Below are 20166 nucleotides of genomic sequence, written 5' to 3' on the forward strand. Positions count from 1 at the left end.
ACAGGAGACAGAGCAGCAGCCAACTCCCACATGCCCTACTGTTTGATGAATACGGAAAAGCTGACAGCAATCCCTTCCTGATTCCACATCTGAAGGAAGAGCTCAGCCCAAGGCTCAGAGCTCAGTGACGTGGCCAGCTGGATGCCAGGACAGAGCCAGGTCCTGTTCTGCCATGGAAGGATGGTGGACAGCAACTCCCTCCTTGGAGAGCCAGAAGTGCTGACCCAATGGCCTAAAGGTCTCCATTGCCTTCTCCCTGCCTCCACTGAAACCAAGGAAATGGGCCAGCACAGGAGGAGCTCCTGGTCAGCCCCAGGGGGAAGGACCCAACAGTTGCAGTGCAGTGCAGAGAGCAGTAAGACAGATGGCAAGGGAAAAGAGAGAAGGGATTTATTACACTTCAAATTTAAATGCACCAAGACTTGCCAAAAGACATTCATTTCCCTCAGGTGTCCAGCAGAAAGGCTGAGCTAACAAATGCCACTCCTGGGCTCGGGGCTCCCCCAGCAAAGCCCCAGCCCCACTGCTGGTGCTCAGCAGCCACGGCTGACAGGGCAGAGGAACTGTGCAAACCATCAGGTTCAGTGTCCTTGTGCCTGCCTCAGCAGCGAATACACAGCTTGTCACTGCGTGTGACAAAGACGAGGCAAAGTGCAGAGTGGGGGTGGCCGGGTCTCCCACAAGACAAGGGAGTGGGAGCCCCTGGGTCCTGGCACAGAAATGCCCACCATGGCACCTCTGGCAGCCAATACCGCAGAGCAGCACCTCTGCCAGGAGGAACCACTGCAATACCCATAATGGAGACACAGCTCTGAACATCTCTGGGAAATTCATCTCCAGAATATAAAACGAGGTTTCCTGAGAAATAAAATCCACTCCCATGGAACTGGCGGGGCCAGCCACATGCACATGCATACACAAACACACACACACACACTTCCCTGATCTAAGACCAGATGACTCCATGGCTTCTACACAAAAAAGGGGAAAGCTAATTAAGTTCTAATTTGCCCAAATTAGAACTTAACTATCTCCTTGTGTTTGTCTCTGCCTCCATGCCTCCTACACACAGACACAGCCCTGCTGGGTTACATTCAGTGCCATTACATTCACATCCTTCCTGAGCACAGTCCCCCAAGCTGTGAGGTCTGCTCCTCTCCTGCACTGAGATGAAGGGAGAGGGCCAGACCAGGGCTCTCTGTGGATCTGGAGGATCTCCAGCACATGACAAGCTGAGAGCAAGCAGGCACAGCACCTCAGTGGCAGTCTGCGGCTGGTGGCAGAGCAGTCTGGCCCTGTGCAGCGAGACCCACCAGAGGACACATGTCAGCTCAGACAGAACAACAAAACAGCAGCATAGGGGAACTCTTCATGACTCCTTCAGTAGCAGCTGCCAGCAGCAGTGAGAAGTGGGAAGGCCTATTCCACAGCCAAGCTAGACCTCTGCTGCCTTCATTCATAGCTCAGGACAGAAATTTTGGTGTCTGTGCTCAGACACACAAGATGCATACCACTTCTTCTAATCCCAAGCACTACCAGGGGCTGGATCACAAGGCTCTGCAGTCCAGCCTTCTGAAGCTGGGAAAAGCAGGACCAGGGTAGCTGATGGGCAGGGAGCCCTTTTGGTAGCCAGAGGCTGCCTTGATGTGCTTCCAGTGTGGTTCCAGCCCACAGCCTCTGCTGGGTGAAGTCACACAGCCCTGTCAGCAGCAGGGTCTCTCACTTGAAAGGAGTCCCAGTTTGCTGGAACATGTTCCTCAGTCTGCAGCCACCGCAAAGCAGCGCTGGGGAAACCAGCACCCTTTGAAACAGCAGCACAGCAGCAGGCCCAGGGTGCTGGGTCACAACCGGGCATCACCAGTCCCGTTCCGAGGGCTCCCGGTACGGCAGCCCCAGCTGAACAAAGACATCTCTCTCGGTGGGAGTGGGCAGAGTGTGACCAGCTGACACCTTGACCCCTCCATGGCCTCGCACCACGGCGGAGCTGAGGGCGTGCTCTGACAGGCTCATGCCTTTGGTCTTGGCCAGGGCCCGCATGGAGCGGTTGAAGTGAGCGGAGCCGGTGAAGTACAGCAGGGCGCAGGCGAACTCGCTGTACGGCACCACGATGATGTCGAGCCGGCGGTGCCGCTGGGCTGGCCCAGGGAGCCGGCACACCCCCAGGTACTTCTTCTGCTCACCATTGTCCTCCTGACTCACCAGGTCATCTGTCAGGAAGCCTGGGGAGAGAGAACAGGCAAAGAGGAGCTGAATGGTAGAGACTGACACCTCTATGCCCCACTCCCCACTGTCCAGAGAGCAGCTGTCTCATAACGTGCTGTGGGACCCAAAGGATAATCCACAGTCAGCCCCAACAGCCTCACCCAGACAGGAGAAGCCATGCTGAGCTGCAGCAACACTTCCTCTTTAACACTGCAGTGGGGCCAGGACCAGGGGCAGTACTTTTAAGGACTAACAAGATGTCCTGTCCCCAGAAAAAGCAATCACCTGTCCTTCAATGAATGTCATTCACCTCATTGCCTCCTCAGCTTGGCCATGCTAAGAACAGGTCCAACCACAGTGTGCCCATCCCCAGCCCTCTTACCACTCCTGTGGAGGCTGTCAAGGAGCTTGTTGAACACCCCACGGTGAGACTGCCCATCTGGGTGAGTGACCAGCACATCCACATCTCCACAGGTGGGCTTCCCCCGACGGTAGGAGCCACAGGCCACACACACAAGCCCTGGCTTCAGGGCCAGGGCAGCTTGTCTGACCTCCAAGAAGATAAAGAGGGATGAGGAGTCAGAGACCGGTCTCTTTATGCTCTTTCCATCAAGACAGCAAAGGATCTTGTGCTTGCTTTGAGGCCTGTCCTGCATCTCCAGGGTCTCCATACAGAGCAGACACTTGGCAGGCTGCCCCCACAAGAAGGCTGGCCTGCTGTCAGGAGACAGGAGAGCTGGGGTGGCCTTCATCCAGTCCTGCACCACCACATCCTACAATGATCAGCCCTTGGGGGCACTGGGCTGGAGCTAGGTTAGGACAAGCAGGAAGATGCAGCCCTGCTGAAGGGGCAAAGTACAGCACAAGCTTTCAGAGCCTTCCGTTTCTAAGACAGCAGGAGAGAAGAGGTTTTTCAGCTGCCTGGCAGGCCAGGAGCACAAAGCTCGCCAGTTCTGCCCACAAAGAAAAATCAGTTCAACAGGAGACAGTCACAGGTCCTGTTTCAGAAGCACAGATGATCTTATGGAGTCTCTCAAGTAGGACCCAACAGCAGAAAATCTGGAGTAACCCTTGGAGTTCACTCCTGCAAAGAGCTCTGCCTCTGCAGGAGAGCTGGGCTTCCTGACCCAGAAAAAGCACCACTGTCCCAGCATTTTAGACCAAATGGATGCCAACATGCTGCTGCCAGCAATCAGACACATATAATCAAAACCTTCCCTAATGCAGTCCAGTCTCCAGGCTGGGCCCCAGCTCCTGTTTTCTGCAGACAGTGCTAATTCTGATGGCTTCATTCATTAAAAGCCTAAGAAAGGCTCCCAAGTCCCTGGACAGGACTAAAGTATTCTTGGTCTGATTGTGCCAATCACCCTGCTGGCAGCAAATAATGAGGGGCTCAGCAATTCCCAGTGATGAGGCCATCACAGTGGCTGGGGTTCAGCAAGGCAGTGTCCATGCCCACAGCCCCTTGTCACTCTTGGGGATCATCCTTCATTAGCAAGAGATAAACCCATTAACCTTTGCCCCAAAGGTGCTCCAAGAAGCCACAAGCCTTTCTCATGCGGAGCAAGCCCTCCTCTGGTGTCCTTGCCCCCCTTCTAGCTTTAAATGAAGATTTCTAGAAAATTCCCAGCCCCACCCAAGAGCCTAAAAGCTCCTCAGATCTCACTGTGACAGGCAGCACAGACAGTGACTAATCCCTCATTCTCTCTCCTGGGCCTGGTACAGAGGTGTGTGTGAGTGTATGGAGGGGAGCACAGTAATCCCATCAAGATAACAATAGACCCACCCCCAAGAGCCAGCTCCTCAGCCCAGCCTGCCTGGGAAAGGGACCACTCACCACCAAAATGGCTAATCCGGCACACGGGACTGACACCCCAGCAGGAGCCTGGCAGGGGTTTATTCTTCGTGGCCAGGCCCTGTGGCCGAGTGACAGGGTCACGCTGGCTGCTGCTTCCATGGTGATCCAAGAGCACAGGGGTAGCAATGACAGTGTGTCCCCCAGGCTCTCTGCTCACATTAGGGTACACTGACTTAGCAGCCCATAATCCTGGAGTGCCACAGCATCGTAGAGCAAGCAGCACCCATTTGCAACCTGGATTCCCCCTTTGCTTCCAGCAAGGATATCCACCCTCTATCCTCTACCCTGACAATCAGATCACAGGGTGCTCACAGATTCCTTCGGAGAAGCAGCACCAGGGAAACCTCAACTGAAAGCAGACATCTGAGACATGAGAAGAGGCAGGAAAGAGGAGTTGAGAACCTGCTCATCCCACCATGCCACATGCAGCCTTTTTCAAAGCAGTGTGTAGAACTGACACCTGTGAAGTATCCTCCTCCTTGCCAGGCACTCATACTGAACTTTTTGGTGGGGCAAAGTAGGTGCCTTGTGTGCCCATGACCATAAAGGATCCCCCAAGCACTGACTCCACTCAGAGGAGAAGCTAAAGAGCTCAGCTATAACAGTGAGGGACATTTTCACAGTGTACCTTTCACAGCAGGTACTCCACTCTGAGGGCCTGGGGCTAAGCTACTCACGGTCTGCTCTATTTGTGCAGCTTCCTCCCGAGGCATGCGCTCCAGGAAATCCGTGTAGTGCTTCAGTCCCACAGCTTGTTGGCTGGTGAGGGTCGCCTTGGTGCGGATATCATCCAGTGTCCGGAAACCCTAGTGCAGACAATGTGATGATATTCAAACATCTACCAAGACTTTGCTCTTCAAACACTTTCCACCAAGATTTGGAGAGACTGTATTTAGGCTATCTCAAGTCCAGGCCAGTCACAGCTTCTGAGATCCCATGTAGAGAACGATTAGGGCCTGGCTCCTAAAACCAGGGATTCAGGCAATCCCACTACTACAGACATCTCTAATCTCCACCCCACAATGACTCTGAATCTTAACTAAACCTGACAGAAGGCTACTGCTCTTAAGGCAAGGTATTCCTACAGCCTGAAGGAAAACAAGCAATGCAGGTAAAGGAACAACACCCATAACACCCCAGTGAAGGAAATCCTACAGCATGAACACAACCATATTTTTAAGACAGTAAAGAACCCAGTCACAAACCAAACACTACAGGAAGCAAGGCTTCATTAGCTCTGTGCTCGGGAGACAAACTGTTTTTAAAGAAGGAACCCACCCAGTGGGCTGGGTAGTTCCTGTTGGCACAATTACTTCAACCTCATTTTTACAACTTCCAGACAAGGCGGATGACTGGTGATAGCTACAGGAGCCAGCCAGGCCAACAGTCCAGCAACTAGATCAGGAGCCATAAACAGTGTGAGATGAGCTCCAAGAAGTGACACTACAGAAAAGGCAGCATGTCCCCCACTACTCTCCCCCACATCCTTGTCCTCTACTCCCACCCAAATTCAAGTCTTAGCTGGGTGCATTCCATTCTCCCCAAACACACACACAAGGGGACCCAGCCTTGTAGTTTCTCTCGAAAGAAGAAAATTCAAATCTCATCTGTGGATACTGGCAATTAAAAAATATTTGTGAAAGTAATTCTGCTTCAGCAGCAGTCTTCAGACCATAGTCTGAGAGCCCCTCATGTAAGGCACTGAACTTACCTGCTGGTACCACATCTGAGCTGTCTTGACCCCTGCTCCCCAGATGTTGGAAAACAACTCCAGCACAGGCACACTCTCACTGATGTGATCCAGCTTGCGCAGGTGCCCACTCTCCAAGATCTCCAGGATCTTCTCTGCCATCCGCTTCCCAATCCCAGGGATTTTACAGGCTTCCTAGAAAGAAACTAGAGCTGCCACTGGAAAACCAAAGATCACACACAAGCTGAGGAGCTGCCACCCACCCATAGCCTGGTTAGTCATTTCATCAGTAATTGGTAAGTGGCAGGATTAGTTCTGCCTAACAGTCTTCTCTCTAGCCCAGGCTTACAGAGGCTCATCAATTCAAGGGAAAAAGGAGAAGTATGAAGAATAGGACAGAAAAACTAACATACTGAACAGGTGGACTGTCACAGTGCATAAGGCTCAGATCCAGTTAGTTTTATATATTATCTCAAATGATGGCCAGTTGCTGCCGATGAAGACGAAGGTGAGAATGTCCCTGCATCGTGCCCAAGGAAGGCATTTATCATGAGTGCTCAGATCCAGCCCTAAAAGGCTCAGATTCCACTTTTCTGCTGTTCTGAAAACACTGCAGGTGATCAGTGAATCCAAACTTGCACTTGCTACTTCCATCCAAGGTCTATCTCCCTGCTCCACCACCCTGGGAAGGTGTTTTACCTGGTAGGAGGTGACCGGTTTGTGGTAGCTCTTGAGCGCATTGATGGCTTTGGTGTAGCCCAGAGCTCTCCACTTGTCCCCCTGAACAGAGTAAGCCTTTGCCAGCACTTCCAGCTTCTCTGTGATACATTGGTTGTGATTCTCCTTCTTGCTGTTGGAAGACTGGGCACAAACCCACTTGCTGGGAGGCTGGGCCACTGTGGAAGAGCTGTCACTGGCCTCCTCTGATGATTTCACAGGGTAGCGGCCAGAAATCAAGGCTTCCAGATCTCCCTGGGTGACACTAGCATCTTCTCCTTCACTGTCTTCATCATCAGAGTATTTCTTTAGGGAGAGATAGAAAAGCAGCCATGTGAGAATAAGTGCATGCCTCACATATGTTCCCTTGGCACAGGCTACTTCTGAGACTAGGAAGTCAGAGCAATAACCAACCTCCCGGGCACGCAGTGCTCCAACTGCCACCATTAGAAGTGGCTGGTTATACACACACCACAGCCCTTCACATCTCAAGCTACACATGCACCCCTTGAAGCTACATGCACATCTCACATAGCACAGGAGGCTAGACTGCTGTCCCCCTGTGATCCAAGCACACACACACCTCCTAGAGCCAAGCCTCTGACACCTAACTGAGATATGACATTGACTAAGTGAGCAACTGCTGCCAGCAGCAAGGTATGGTAATGCCAAATCCCTGGCTGACAGAGATCCTGACTCTCTACCCCCACCAGGAAACCTTTCGCTGGTCTGGTGGCTGCATAAGCACATCTCTCACATTCAGACCCTGCACTTTCCACCCCATGATGCAGATGACAGGAGACAGGCACTGAACTCTGTTTTCAGTTTACAGACACAAAATCTTAACAGAGTAGCAAATTAAAACCCCCGCATTTTCCCCATGGCTATCTGCAAGAGAAAAGGGGGAGGAAGGAATGACACAAAGGACTCCACATTCCTCAGTGACAGAAGAAAGAACCAATGTATGCATTTGCTGATACCCTCAGCATTAGGATGCCTCTGTGTAGACTTAAGAAACAATGAGCCTTGACTTCAGGTAATGAACAAAAGGGATAGAAGAGGAAAGCTGCACAGAGGCTTTGTAGACTGCTTTGCTCACAGGGGTCCCCCTTCTCTCCTGATGTATGAACACAGGAGTCCATGAAGGTCCAAGAGGTTCTGTGTTGTGCGAGTAACCTTGAATGACACAGGGCTGTTTGGGATCAGTCTAGCAATTACATGCAGCACAATAAGTCCAGTTATGAGTTTTTGCAGAGCGTCAGCCTAACTAAGTCAGAGCCAGATCTTACAACCTCTGGTTCTGCTGCCTAAGGAGGCAGGAGGTCTGGAGACACTTCAGCTCTATATCTTGTAGGAATTGTATTTGGGAAGAAAAGGCGGGATGTTTCCCCTTTGTAATCTTGTTTTATAACCCTGAAAACTGGGTCAGACTGAGGATTTGACAGACCAAAGCAGTTTTATTTGCCTTGAAACGCAACTGCCTTAAGATGCTGTTCCGTCTAATGGCAGAAAAGCCTCAGAGTGCTCAGACAGATTAGCAAGCCCCTCAAAAGCATTTAAGGAGCACATTATCCAACCACAGTGCAAAGAACTCTGCAGCTGGAGCTGGATGCAACTGCCATCCTCTTGGCCATCAGTGTCACACAGGTGAAACAGCACTTACAGCCCTGACTCTCTACACTTGGCTAACAAAGCTGATGGACCTTTTACAACCACACATGCAAAAACAACTAGTCCCATTAGCTTCTAAGATGTTCCAGGATCCTAGAGCACCTGACTTGCTAGAGCTAGTGGGTGAGACTGGGATGCACATGGTTTGTCTGCAGCACAGCAGAGGCCACTAATAACCCAATGCAGATATTTTAAGGACACCACCATAATCGTTCTGGTAGCAACTCAATCCACTGCACATGTGCCTGAACAGGGTGTTTGCCAAGGAGCGGAGAATGGGTCAGTATGGCTCAGGCAAGAACGTGGGATGAAATATCAGAGACAGCTTCCTGAAAGGGAATATTCCTCAAAAGGATGCAGAGGAAATATGATCACCAAAGTGAGCCTTGGCCTGATCAGAGCACCAGGACTGCTTCAGTTGGAGATATTCTGATGATAACAGCAATTTAAGAGGTGGTGTTTCTATTCTTAATACATAAAAAGGACAAAGAGAAGCAGAAACTATGTCCACAGCCCAAGTCTGCCAGCATCAACTCACTGAAACATCCAAATGCCTTCCCTTTGCTGAGAAAATCTCACATTGTATCCCTGCAGGGATGCTCTTAGCCAGCAAAAGCAGCATGCAGGATCTGCTCAGAAGGAGATGAGCCTGTGCAGGAAAGCCTTACCTCAGCCAGTTGCTGCTGTCCAAGGGTGCTCAGGCCCCGCTGTGAGGAATCCACCACCTGTGATTCAGCATCTCGTTTCACTGTTCCCTCCTCTGCCGGGGGCTGGATTTCTTCACTGATCTGCTGCTGTTCTTTCTGGAGTTTTGCCTCCTCCAGGTACCTACCATGGATCAGATGCCTCAGTACAGGAGAAGGAGGACTTCTCAGTCCCCAGAATTTTGACTGAGAAATCCTTCTGCATGTTTTGGGATGGAGCAAACAGCCCATATGAATTGTACTCTCTCAGATCACAGATTAATTACTCTGGTTTTAGCTCAACTCCCCAGTTACAGTCTACTTTACTGATCTGAAACTTCCACTCCTAGCTACCTCACCCTTGGACTCTCTCTACAAAACTTTACCAAAACATTTTGATCATAACCTGTGCCTGTTGCTCCGTTCCTTATTTCCTCTTGTGTGTAGCTGTCAATTCTCTCTCTACCTTTCATCTGCAATAAGTAAGAAACATCATTTAATCCTCAGCATTTTAAAAAGAAATCTTTTTATCACTGATGGATTATGAAGAGATGCCTTTAGCACGTGTAGGAAGCAACAGGACTCCTGTTAGCACTTCTGGGCTCTATTCCATGTTTTGCTACCCCACAGAACTTTGAGTCATGCCCACAAGAGCTGCAAGGAGCTACAGTCCAAGATTTTGAGCAGAGGTCAAAATTTAGTTCAGTGTAGGGTAGAAGAACTATAGGGAGGAATGATAGTGTGGCATTTGCATACCTGTGAGGGATGAAGACACCATAGCCAGTAGTACTCAGCAGCTTCTGGTCTCTGATGCAAGCACTTAGCCAGGATGCCTTCACCAGCTGCAGCCCCGGGGGCAGCTTGGTTAGTTTCAGGAGCCGAAAGGCCCGGTCACAGTCCATGTCTTCAGCCACAATGACGTGTGTCACCTCCAGGGAGAGCTGGCTCTGCACGACACCCCCATTGTGGACAATCTGCTTGTGGAAGATCTCTGCCCTGGCCTGGCCAAGGCCAGCTTGCAGCACGTAGGCAGTGACGGGTTTCAGCCACTCTGCTGAGGGAAGCACAGGGGCAGGGGCTCAGTGACAAGAAAATGTGCCCCAAGCCAATAGGGCTACATCTCACACAGGATTTGATGGCACTGGCAGGCAGTCTTTGGGGGGCTCCAGCTGGACATATCAAAGCAAGCTGACCATGATCTCTACAGAAAACACATTAAGGGCTGGAAAATGACTCTGGGGAACAGTACTTCCAGTTAACAAGCTGGGTAGGAGTATTATATTCCACATCATAGGGACACAGGACTTACCCTCAGGTACCTCTGTTCCTTCGTCTTTTGGGATCTTTGGAGGGACACTTTTCCCTGAGTCATCCCTCACCTTCTTCCTCTTGGGAAAGGCTTTTACAATCCCTCGTGGCTCCATAGGCCTGGTGAGAAGGTTAGCAGCAATTGCTGAAGACAAATAAGAAAAAGCAAGGTTGCTTAGAACAGTGTTACCCAATCACAACAACTTAGAGATTCACTCATTTTTCTGACTTTGTTGGTCTGAAGTTCTTTTTTTGTTGTTGCCTTCCAAAAACACTCACCCTGAGGGAGGCACCCAGAAACAAGAATTGCAGCCAACAAGGTCACAAAAATCAAAAAGTCACTTAAGTCGGCCCTGCTTGAATGCCTTAAAAATCCCTAAGGCTGAGTTCTTATAACGGAAAGCATTCAACTACTTTAACATTTTGGAGCTCCTTCCTGCCCAGCCAAAAGAAGCAACTGCATTTCCTAGATACTTCTTAAGCACATTCCCAAGAGGGAAACACCTCTCCTGCCAGGGCTGAAATCCAGTCACTAACAAAAAGAAATAAAACAGTTGATTGACACCAGGTGTTTCACAGAGCCATAAGAAGAAAACTCCCAACTCAGCTTCAGCTGAAAACAGCAAATTAGTAAAGATTAACTAGCCAAGTTTAATATGGGTACAGCTGTAGTTTTACCATCACGAACCCTGCAAAAGCAAACTTCAGAGCTTTAACTACCAGGATAGCAGGAAGCTCAGTTTTCTGTAGCTCAAACAAGCCCCTGAATCACTGTATATCCCAACAGCCCCTTCCATCAAGTCAACACCAACTTGGTTTCCTCTCTGTGGAGCACTCTGTGTTTCACTTAAGAGGTTTCTCACACGCAGGCCAGCACAAACCTATCCTATCACGCCTGGAGAGCTGAAAATGATCCCACCTGGCTGTGTCTTCTTCCTACCTTCTCATCTGAGCATTAAACACAATCCTCTGAAGATCAGCCCAGAGCTCAACTCAAGTCCTTGCTCTTGCGAGTAAGAGTTCAGCTCCGGGGGAACAGAAACCCTGCTTGCATTCCTAAAACTCACCTTCGCTGAAATGTTTCTGTTTTCTGGTCGTTTTGACCAAAAGGAGCCCACTGGAAACAGTAATCCTTTATGTTAGACAAAGGGAAAAAACCCACGCCGAAGCCCTGCCAAGCCTGTGGGTGCCCAAGTCCATCTCAAGAACTGGGCAGTGTGTTTCTCCAGGCCGGATTTTAACTCGCCATAGCCACAGCCCGCTCGCTGGGTGCCAAGCTTGCCTTGCCCAGCCTCCTCAGGCCGCGAAGGTCAAGGACACCGACCCGGGGCTGGCAACACCCGCAACGCCGGGGGCAGCAAGAACGACCCCCCAAACCTGTAGCCGGGCCGCGGGGGGACGAGGGAAGGCGGGGGCGCATGGGGCGGCGATCCGACCGTACCCTCCCGGCGGGACGCACCGCAGGAGGGGAGCTGTGCCCGGGCCGGGTCGGGGCCGTGCCCGGCGGGGTCGAGGCTGTGCCCGGCGGGGTCGAGGCTGTGCCCGGGCAGGGCTCCGCTCACCTCGGCCCGGCCGGGAAGCGCTTCCGGCGGCGGGCGGAAGTTTCAGCGTTGCCGCGGTGACGCCGCGGCCGCCATGGCGGTGCCGGGCTGGCTGGAGCGGCTGCGGGCGGCCCGCAAGACCGCGCTGGTGCAGGACGGTAACCACGGGGCGAGGGACGGGACAGCCCCCGCCGGCCGCCGCCGCGGGGTTTGGGGTGACTCTACGGCGAGCGGGCGAAGAGGGGAGCGCTGCCGGGCACAGCCCCGCAGCCCGGGCAGGGCCCCAGGGGAGGACACAAGGCCGTCAATGCAGGGGGCACTGGGCAGTGCCCCTCTGTATCTCCTGGCAGTGGGATGGGGTCCCGGACAATGGGATAGTGCCCCAGACAGCGGGACAGAGCGTCACACCCAGGGGTAGGTGTATCCCTGTTTGCTCTCACCACCTGCTTTGCCTCTAGGGAAGCGAAAGATCCACTACCTGTTCGAGGATGGGAAGGAGATGGCTGAAGAGTACGACATCAAGACCGGCCAGCTGATGAGTAAGTGTTGCTCTCAGCTGTCCCGTGGGTCGGGACAGAACTGCAGGGCCGTGGGTCTGCACGCTCAGAGCTGGGGTATGGAGAGAGACTGCCCGGTCAGGAACAAATTGCCTGTACATATCTTGGGAGATAGGCATGGCTGTAGCAGGATTTTATAGGCACATAAGTACAGTTCCATTTGCAGCCAGGGCTCTCTGACTTCCATGGCACAGCCAATCTTGCTTTAGCCCAGGATCTTCCCCAAACACCTCATTTCTCACAACAAACTTGGATGGACTAAATGGTATTGCCGTTGTGGTTTCCTGGCTCTGAGTCTGTACCACATACAGGGCTGAAATATGCTTTTTGGTGGCTTCTGCAACCGCAAAAAAGCACGGTGTCAATTATGGCTCTTGTCCAAAACCACATCAGCTGCAGCATGGCACCTGTTGCAACCCTGCCATGGTTTCAGCACCAGTAGCAAAAAAGAGAGGCATTCGGTACAGAATTTCCAACTTTAGGAATAAGCTGGTTAGCAGATCCACTCACACCAGAGTGGAAATTACTGGAATTAAGATACACGTGTTCATCTCATCTCAGCTGCTGGGCAGCTTTGGCAGTCATTTGCTGGAGTTGTTACAGAGCAGGATAATGAAAACCCTTCTTGTCTCTTCCACAGGTAGAAAATGGCGAGAGAAGAACACTCTCGGGGGCTCTGGCAAGTGGCAGGTAGAAGTGGGAGAGCCGACCTCGCCACTCCTGGGAGCACTGGAGTCAGAGCTCATAACGGAGAGCAGCTCAAATGTATGTAAGGATCTGCAGGCACCACTGCGTCTAAAATTACCTAGTCTTGTGCTTACAGCAGTAGTTGGTAGATCACTCACAACCCAAGAGACAGCCTTAACGTGCCCAGCACTCAGCTACGCATCATCCCAAAGCTGCAGGGCTGGGTAGAAAGAAGGTACAGCCTAGGTTTTTTGGGGGTCTTCAAGAGATTTGTCATTTCCATAAGTAAAGAAACTGTATTGCTGTGTTGGGCAACTACTGTCCTGGCTTCTGAAAAAGCAGGCTGACAGGGGAGCCAGTGCCGGGACAAGTCAAGGGATGGAAAACAGAGGTGACAGAAATGAAAGGCCAACACAGGCAGTGCATAGCAGAGTACAGCCTGTTTCATCTTCACACCCCTCTGGCTTAGAGGGAAGACATTTTTGTCTCTCACCATCTTTTCTACAGACCTAAAACACAAGCACAGATCTGCACAGTAAACTGGGGCAGAGCCAGGACTGAATCCAGCAGGTCCCTAGAACAGCCAGAGCACAGTATTTGGTTGCCTGTGAGGAAGAGGCCCAGTTTCACTGTAACCCTCAGCAAGACTCCGTTGCTGAAGTTTCAGCCTCCTGCAAGCAGAGCAGGCAGTGCCCTGGGCAAAGGCAAAGCACTAGTTCTAGGAAAGTGGTGCTCAGGCAGCTTCTTGAGTTACTCCCTAATGTTCCAGTGTGAAAGAAGAGCTACTCCCATGTGGAGTCTCACAAGGTAGTACAGGAAGAAAAGGGCAGGGAGGAGAGAAGGCAGCTGGAGGGGCCTTTCTAAAAGTGCGTGTTTGCTGTAGCCTGTCTTCATGAGGAAGGATACCCTGAGCAGCTTCCAGTGGCGGATCCGTAACCTGCCCTACCCCAAGGAGGTCTACAGCGTCTCTGTGGAGGAGGAGCAGCGCTGCTGTGTCATCCGGACCACCAACAAGAAGTCAGTAAGGACAGAACTGCCAGTACTGGCAGTCCCTCGGGGTGGGCTGGCACAGAGAGCAAACTAGTGATTGTACAGGGGAGTTATCCCCTCTTGCCTTCTGTCCCTTGTGTGCAAGGGCTGAAGGGCCCCACCCCGCAGTGATGTCTCCTACTACCCAATTTCCACTCCCAGCTGCACCAGACACATTTACAGTAGAGCTCCTCAAGCTCTGCACTGGCCTTTGCAAATTCATCTCTTGGTTCCAGTAGTGTGGTGTTTGCTCTGTCCTTTCCCTGTCAGATGTTGCTGCCTTAAAAAAATAAAGTAAGAGCCTTGCAGACCTTTGGAAGGTAGAGCATTCCATCATCTCCCTCTGACACGACACTTTGATCTAGTCACTGCATCTCAGAATGCAGCAGATCCAGCAAAGTCGGGGGCACTCAGACAGACAGATCTCCCTGCCTAAACCTGTCCTGTAGTCACAATGCCAATGACACAATCTGTAAGTAGCAAGAAAAAAAGACAGACTGAATCTGGAAAGGAAGCACTGTGGTGTTCTACCAAAAGAGATTTGAGATTGGAGGGAAAAGAAAAGGAAAATGCTTTTAAGCATCATCTTTTAGTGTGTCAGTACATGGTATCTCTCATGGAACGACACATGCACTGTGCCCCAAAGCATGTAGATGCTCAGATAAGCCAGGATGAGCGGTAGTATTGGGAAGGAGGGCAGGGAGCGAGCCGCGGGAGCACAAGGGAGGATGTTGGAAGTGGCTGTAGGTGGTGCTGTCGGCACAGAACTGCGGCCCCTCGGCTGCTTCACGTCGCGGCACAACGCGAGTCTCCCGGTGAGCGGCTGCTCGAGCACTTCACGTCAGCACACCTGGAGGCTCAAAAGCAGGAGGCTGGGAAGGGAGAGCCTACCCCATGAAAACAGCAAGCAGTTCCAGCTGTAATGCAGAAAGATGTTGGCCTAAATGCACGCAGAAGAACTCACAGAAGAGTGGCACTTTAGTAGGGAGGGCTTTGTAGCAAAAGATGAATGAGATTCCATCAGCCACATGGAGCTAGAACAGGAACGGAGTATGTGATCCTAAATCCAACCACATACCATCACAACGAGGCTTATCTACCCCCAGTCCTACTGCTAGTAGTGTGTATGCAGGAACTTCCTCGCCTGCTTAGGTGCTGTAGGGTTATAATATAGCACTGAGGCTTCACCCACGCCCTACTTGACTGCAAACTTTTTTTGTACCGCTGTCAGGAAATCAGCTAACTCCCCCACAGGCAGCAGAGAGTTACAGTCTTACAGTCTCATAGACTAGTGTCAGAAAGAGTCGAGGGACTTAACAGCAACTTATGGTCTGCATATGACTGTTAAGGACTTTTGGAATTAAAGCTGAAAGTCACCTCATTGGGGACAAGAATGACGTTGCTGTCAGTAGAGAGCAGGGACAGACTCCAGCACTGGAACACTTAGTACAGGCTCCAAGATATCTTAGATCATTTCTCCTGGGTCTCAGCCAGGGCAAGGCAACACTCAGCAACTAATTCCAAGATAGCAACAAAGGCATGGAGTCCACAGAGAGAACGCACATCACTACGGGAGAGAAAGGAAGCCTCGGAGCCTCTCCAGCACTTGGAAGTCAGCCACGCTGCTTCTGAGCAGCAGAGCTGTGCTGACTGCCAGCCAGAGGCACAAGTAACAGGATGGGCTGCCAAGTCACTACTGAATAGCTCAGCTCTAAATTCTCAGCATACCAGTAGCAGTTTTCCCTACAGGCTGACAAAAAGTGGGTTTCCAGTAGGAAAATAATAGAGGTGATTTCACATACGTACTTTGGATCTCAGGCCAGGACTCATGCTCAGAGTGTAATACTGCCCTTGGCCATGGGGTGAGAGGCGAGGGCAGAGAATCAGCCTGCATCAGCAGGGATAACCACCCATCAGCTACCTCCCCAGCCCAGACAGGAGCTCTTCACTTCCACCAGTCACTCCCATTCCCTCTGGCCACGGCAAGGGCTGCTCAAGTGGGATTTGCTTAAAACCTCTTGCTGTAAAATAAATCCATTAAACTAAACTCTAAAAACAAACCCAGAAAGCCACCTCCCCAAACGCCAAACCTGATTCAATTATTGTAGCGAGAGGCAGTGGTAACGTTAGGAGGAGGAGGGGGTGGCAAGGCAGATCTGGTTTCCTTTGATCTTGTCACAGATTTTAGTTTGAGGCCAGCCAAAGCCATTCTTCTCCCCTTCTCCTTAGTCCTGGGGCAGCAGAATGCTGCTGTTTCATTGATGACTTCCAAGGCCCTTTGAAACAGTGGGTTTTTTCTGTGTACTGCTTTTTTTTTGTCTAATCGGTAAGAAGTTAACACTTCCTTAACATGTCTTTGTGTTCATCTAATCTCTGCTGTTTAACCTTTGACATCTCCCTTATTATCCATGTCTGCCACCTTTTCCAAATACCGACAGCAGTGACAACACAGAACGGTTTGAGCCCTGCGGTAACAAGCCGTGTACATTCCTCCCACTGCACCGGGAGAGCCATTTGCTCTTTGTAGCTGTTTTCACCGTGACTTGGAAAATAAACTGCAGTTTGGGCAGAGGTAGCTAAAGAGGCCAAGCCTCACACACAGCCAGCTGAATGGAGGACCACCTCTCATGGCATGACAGCAGCCACTGCCTCTTCCCATTCTGCTCCAGGCACCTCAGTACCGGCCACAGGCCAATTCCTTGGAGAGGACTGCCCACAAGAGTGTTGGAAGAGATTAAGAATCCAACCATGCCTCTGGGTGAGCACAGGACCACCAGCTAGTGGTAGAGAAGCAGTAGATGCAGGGCGAGCCATGGCAAGCAAGAAAGATCTCAGGCAAACACAGACACAAGTCTACAGAGTTCTGGCCCCAAAGTCTTAGGAAATCTCTTTGCTGCCTAGAGAGCTTTTAACCTCTCCAGTTCTGAGACATATCACCTTTCCTTCATCCTGAGCAAAGCCCAAGGTTTGGTTGGCGGAGAGACACAGGCTGGACAGGGATCTGGCAAAAACCTCCCCGTCCTCTGCTTGGATGTGAGAGGTTATTGGAAGACTGGGATAGAAACCAGGAAAAGAACAACTAGGAGAGCTGTAAGTGCAGGTGAGCATCACAGCCACCATGTGGGCTGCATGGAGACACTTCAGAGCAGAGGCTTGAGTGACTGTGGGCAGCTACACCTGGAGATCTGCTCCCAGGGCTATGCCTGAGCACCACCGTGCCACCAAAGCAAGAAGTTTATCTAGAAAGAACAGCAAGAAGTCAAAAAGATGGGTTTAGGAAGGATTGCAACACAAAATGGTGCATCACTCAGAAAAGTAAGTCATACAGCACAAGAGCTTTGACAGCTGTTTTGACAAAAGCTAAATGGATCTGCTAGAGGGAATGAGAGGCCACAAGCAGGGACAAAGATAAGGGACACCTTTTGGTAGGGCTGAGTAGTCTATGCCTAGCCATGTCTGTTATTACTTAAGGGCAAGCTGGAGGGACCAAGCCTGCTCTCACACACCAAAACACTTCAGGACTTTGCCAGCTCTGATTTCCAGTTTGGAGGTTTGTTTCTAGTGCTCCTGCCAGCCTGGGGGCACCGGCACGCAAACAACATGGTACAGGGGCCTCCTGCCAACCCTGAGAGATCTATGGAGCTCATCTACACCTTGTAAAACAGCAGTCTGTGTCTCAGCACTGCTAGCAGAGAAATAGAAACCCCACCTTCCTTAATTCTGTCTCCTCTCTCATTTGTAGGTACTATAAAAAGTTCTCTATTCCTGATCTGGACCGATACCACCTCCCCTTGGACGCAGCTGCCCTGAGCTTCGCCCATGCCAACAACACCCTGATCATCACGGTGAGGTTTTAGCAACACAGAACAGCACTTTGCCGTTCTCTTTATGCCCACAAAGAAGTTAAAATTCTTACACGTGGGGAAATGAGGCAGAGCAGGAAGATCTGCTGAGGGTCACTGATGAGCCCCCTTCTCTGTCACACAGTCAGTGAGTTTCAGATTACACTGGGCATGCTGACACTAGCCAGGAGAGCCCAGACTGCAGGAGGGGCCCTGCCTACTTCTAAAGGTGACTTGCAGGTGGAAGAGTGTCTGTCATGCCCTATTTTCCACATATCCTCTCTGTCAGGCCTGAGCAAGCCTCTACTCTCAGTAACAATAAGTTTCTCTTGGCTCTAAACATAAGAGTCCAAGGACCTGATGCACTTAGAGGTCTCTCAATCTTAAAAAAAAAAAAAAATCACCTGCTGCTTTGTGTCAGAGAGGGAATACTCCTACACACATGGTGGTAGCAAGAGACACGCTCCTTATTGCAAGGAGCAGACAGATGCTTTTGAGCAGCAGGTGCTTGTCTTCTTCAATGCAGAAGTCAGCTACCCAGAGGGCATGCCCTCTGCAGGAAACCTCGCAGCAGAGCTGGGGTGCACGTGCAGAGGAGATGGGCCAAGGGGAGCACCTTGAGTGCTCCTGAGCTTCTGTTTGCTACGGGCCAAAAAGCACCTGCATCCACTACTAAACTGCAGCTGAGCGAGGGGCCTCTGAGGGGTGAACAGAGGAACTGTAACTCTTACTTCTCTCTGCATTTAAAAAAAAAAAGAATTTTATACATATATATATATATATAAATATATATATAAATAACACTCATGAACATACAGTTAGTGAGCACAGCAAGGATTTGCTTGACAGGATATTCCAGAGGGGTTGGTGGGGGCCAATTGGAAAGTTCTATTTGCACTGTAAAAGATGCTCTGGATCTTGGAAAATGTCCTTAGCTTGATGGCACCACCTCTCCAAATGGGCTTCAGAGGCAGCTGATATCAGCAAGGCCTCCCTTGACAGGAGGGCCCTGCTGGGCTGGTAGCACCCAGCCCCAGTTGGTCTGCTTGGAGAAGAGACTGACCAGGAGTGCTTAGGGAATGTCTCTCTGTCCTACAGTACCAGAAGCCGAAGGAGATCCTGGCCGCAGAAGAACAGCTGCAGAAGGAGCTGAAGAAGATAAAGGCAGCTAACAGTGGGGATGGAGACTGTAAGACCCAGTAGGCAGTGGCTGCTCAGAGGTTGAGGTGAGGGGCAGCTCTCTGGCACAGCTTCACGGTATTTATTTTGCCTTATCTAATAAAAATTAGTTCTGTTGTTAATTGCGCCATTTGGAGGAATCTTTGTAGGCCCGGGGAGATGGCAGGGCAGTTGCTCTGTCTGCTGCCTGGTCTGCTGATTTATGCAGACATTTTATAGAACCATAGAATGGTTTGGGTTGGAAGAGACCTTAAAGATCATCTCGTCCCAACCCTGCTGCCATGGGCAGGGACACCTTCCACTAGTTGAGGTTGCTCAAAGCCTCATCCAACTTGGCTTTGAACACTTCTAGGGATGGGGATGATCCTTCTATGAGTTGTGGAAAGCTGCAGCACACAAAGGAAGCACACCACATCCACAGCCAGCAGCCCTGTCCCCATCCTCCATGAGCAACATGACACCTGGCTAGTTCCCCTGGGAATTCCCTCTGTCTGCCACCATCACCATCACCATCAAAGGCAGTAATGTTTGGAAAACAAGAATACCCTCCTCACACCCTTTACCTGCCTGGGATATGCTTGGAAGCAATTCCCTCCTGTGCGGTTGTGCAGGTCCTCCGTGCAGTGAGAAGGATGCTCTGGTGACCCTGGTATCTCTGCAAACAGCACCAGTGCTTAGACCTGAGTGGGCACAGCCTATGAAACAGCTGCTCCCTCACTGTGCACAAAGTGACATGGCTGTGCAGGAACCGAAAGGCAGCTGCCTTCATTTGCATGGCAGAGGGGGAAGCAGTGGCTGGGTCACTGACCAGCTCAGGAGCAGCAGTAGCCCACCCTTCTGTGAAGGCACAAACATGGCCATTGCAAACCTCACTGCACAGGAACAAGCCAAACAATGCTGCTCCTTTCCAACTGCCCTCCAACAGCCACCCTGTGCTTAGATTTCTGAATGTTGTTCCATCCCAGTCCATACTTGAACAGCTCCTATCCAAACAAACCCTACCTTCAAGTGAGCTGCTCATGGGCTCCTAGCATAGCTCCCCGGAGTGGGGTTGCTTTCAAACCACAAAAACTCCTTAGAGCACAGGGCTCCAGCAAACATCCTCCTCCAATTCTTGTGCATCACAAGGGAAGATCAGCCTCTTGACAGTGGAAATCAACCTGTTGAGTTCTAACAAAGCACCATGCTGAGTGCTTCACCAT

The 20166-nt window shown here is 51.0% G+C and overlaps 2 protein-coding genes across 4 annotated transcripts; one reads left to right on the forward strand and one right to left on the reverse strand.

The window, feature by feature from the left end:
* Positions 1 to 367: 367 nt before the first annotated feature.
* On the reverse strand, positions 368 to 11790 carry POLL (DNA polymerase lambda). Of its 3 annotated transcripts, none has more exons than XM_051799993.1 (9): positions 11692 to 11790; positions 10131 to 10274; positions 9578 to 9875; positions 8807 to 8966; positions 6450 to 6773; positions 5772 to 5945; positions 4738 to 4866; positions 2585 to 2753; positions 368 to 2219 (listed from the first exon to the last, which is right to left on the reverse strand). In XM_051799993.1, the coding sequence occupies exons 2-9, from the start codon at positions 10243 to 10245 to the stop codon at positions 1855 to 1857; spliced, it is 1734 nt and encodes a 577-aa protein (XP_051655953.1). In that variant the 5' UTR covers positions 10246 to 10274; positions 11692 to 11790; the 3' UTR covers positions 368 to 1854. The 3 variants fall into 3 exon arrangements, with proteins under 3 accessions (XP_051655953.1, XP_051655952.1, XP_051655951.1); XM_051799992.1 differs by lacking the exon at positions 11692 to 11790 and adding an exon at positions 11197 to 11648 and having other exon boundaries at positions 9578 to 9872; XM_051799991.1 differs by lacking the exon at positions 11692 to 11790 and adding an exon at positions 11197 to 11648.
* DPCD (deleted in primary ciliary dyskinesia homolog (mouse)) lies at positions 11723 to 19086 on the forward strand. The gene is made up of 6 exons (XM_051800030.1): positions 11723 to 11828; positions 12129 to 12209; positions 12868 to 12992; positions 13798 to 13931; positions 17686 to 17788; positions 18884 to 19086. Exons 1-6 carry the CDS (start codon positions 11765 to 11767, stop codon positions 18986 to 18988), a joined length of 612 nt encoding a protein of 203 aa, XP_051655990.1. The 5' UTR covers positions 11723 to 11764; the 3' UTR covers positions 18989 to 19086.
* Positions 19087 to 20166: the final 1080 nt, after the last annotated feature.

Source organism: Manacus candei, unplaced genomic scaffold (assembly GCF_025592945.1).
Source record: "Manacus candei isolate 608988 ecotype Guabito, Panama unplaced genomic scaffold, ASM2559294v1 h1tg000050l, whole genome shotgun sequence".
NCBI lineage: Eukaryota > Metazoa > Chordata > Aves > Passeriformes > Pipridae > Manacus > Manacus candei.

What these genes read in the sequence shown, in the direction of transcription:
- DPCD (XM_051800030.1), top strand. Translation starts at nt 11,765, where the DNA reads ATGGCGGTGCCGGGCTGGCTGGAGCGGCTGCGGGCGGCCCGCAAGACC. An exon ending in ATCCGGACCACCAACAAGAA is followed by an intron (nt 13,932 to 17,685) that starts GTCAGTAAGGAC and finishes TCTCATTTGTAG; the next exon opens with GTACTATAAAAAGTTCTCTA. An exon ending in ACAACACCCTGATCATCACG is followed by an intron (nt 17,789 to 18,883) that starts GTGAGGTTTTAG and finishes TCTGTCCTACAG; the next exon opens with TACCAGAAGCCGAAGGAGAT.
- POLL (XM_051799993.1), bottom strand. Translation starts at nt 10,245, where the DNA reads ATGGAGCCACGAGGGATTGTAAAAGCCTTTCCCAAGAGGAAGAAGGTG. An exon ending in AGGAACAGAGGTACCTGAGG is followed by an intron (nt 9,876 to 10,130) that starts GTAAGTCCTGTG and finishes TGCTTCCCTCAG; the next exon opens with CAGAGTGGCTGAAACCCGTC. An exon ending in GACAGCAGCAACTGGCTGAG is followed by an intron (nt 6,774 to 8,806) that starts GTAAGGCTTTCC and finishes CTCTCCCTAAAG; the next exon opens with AAATACTCTGATGATGAAGA.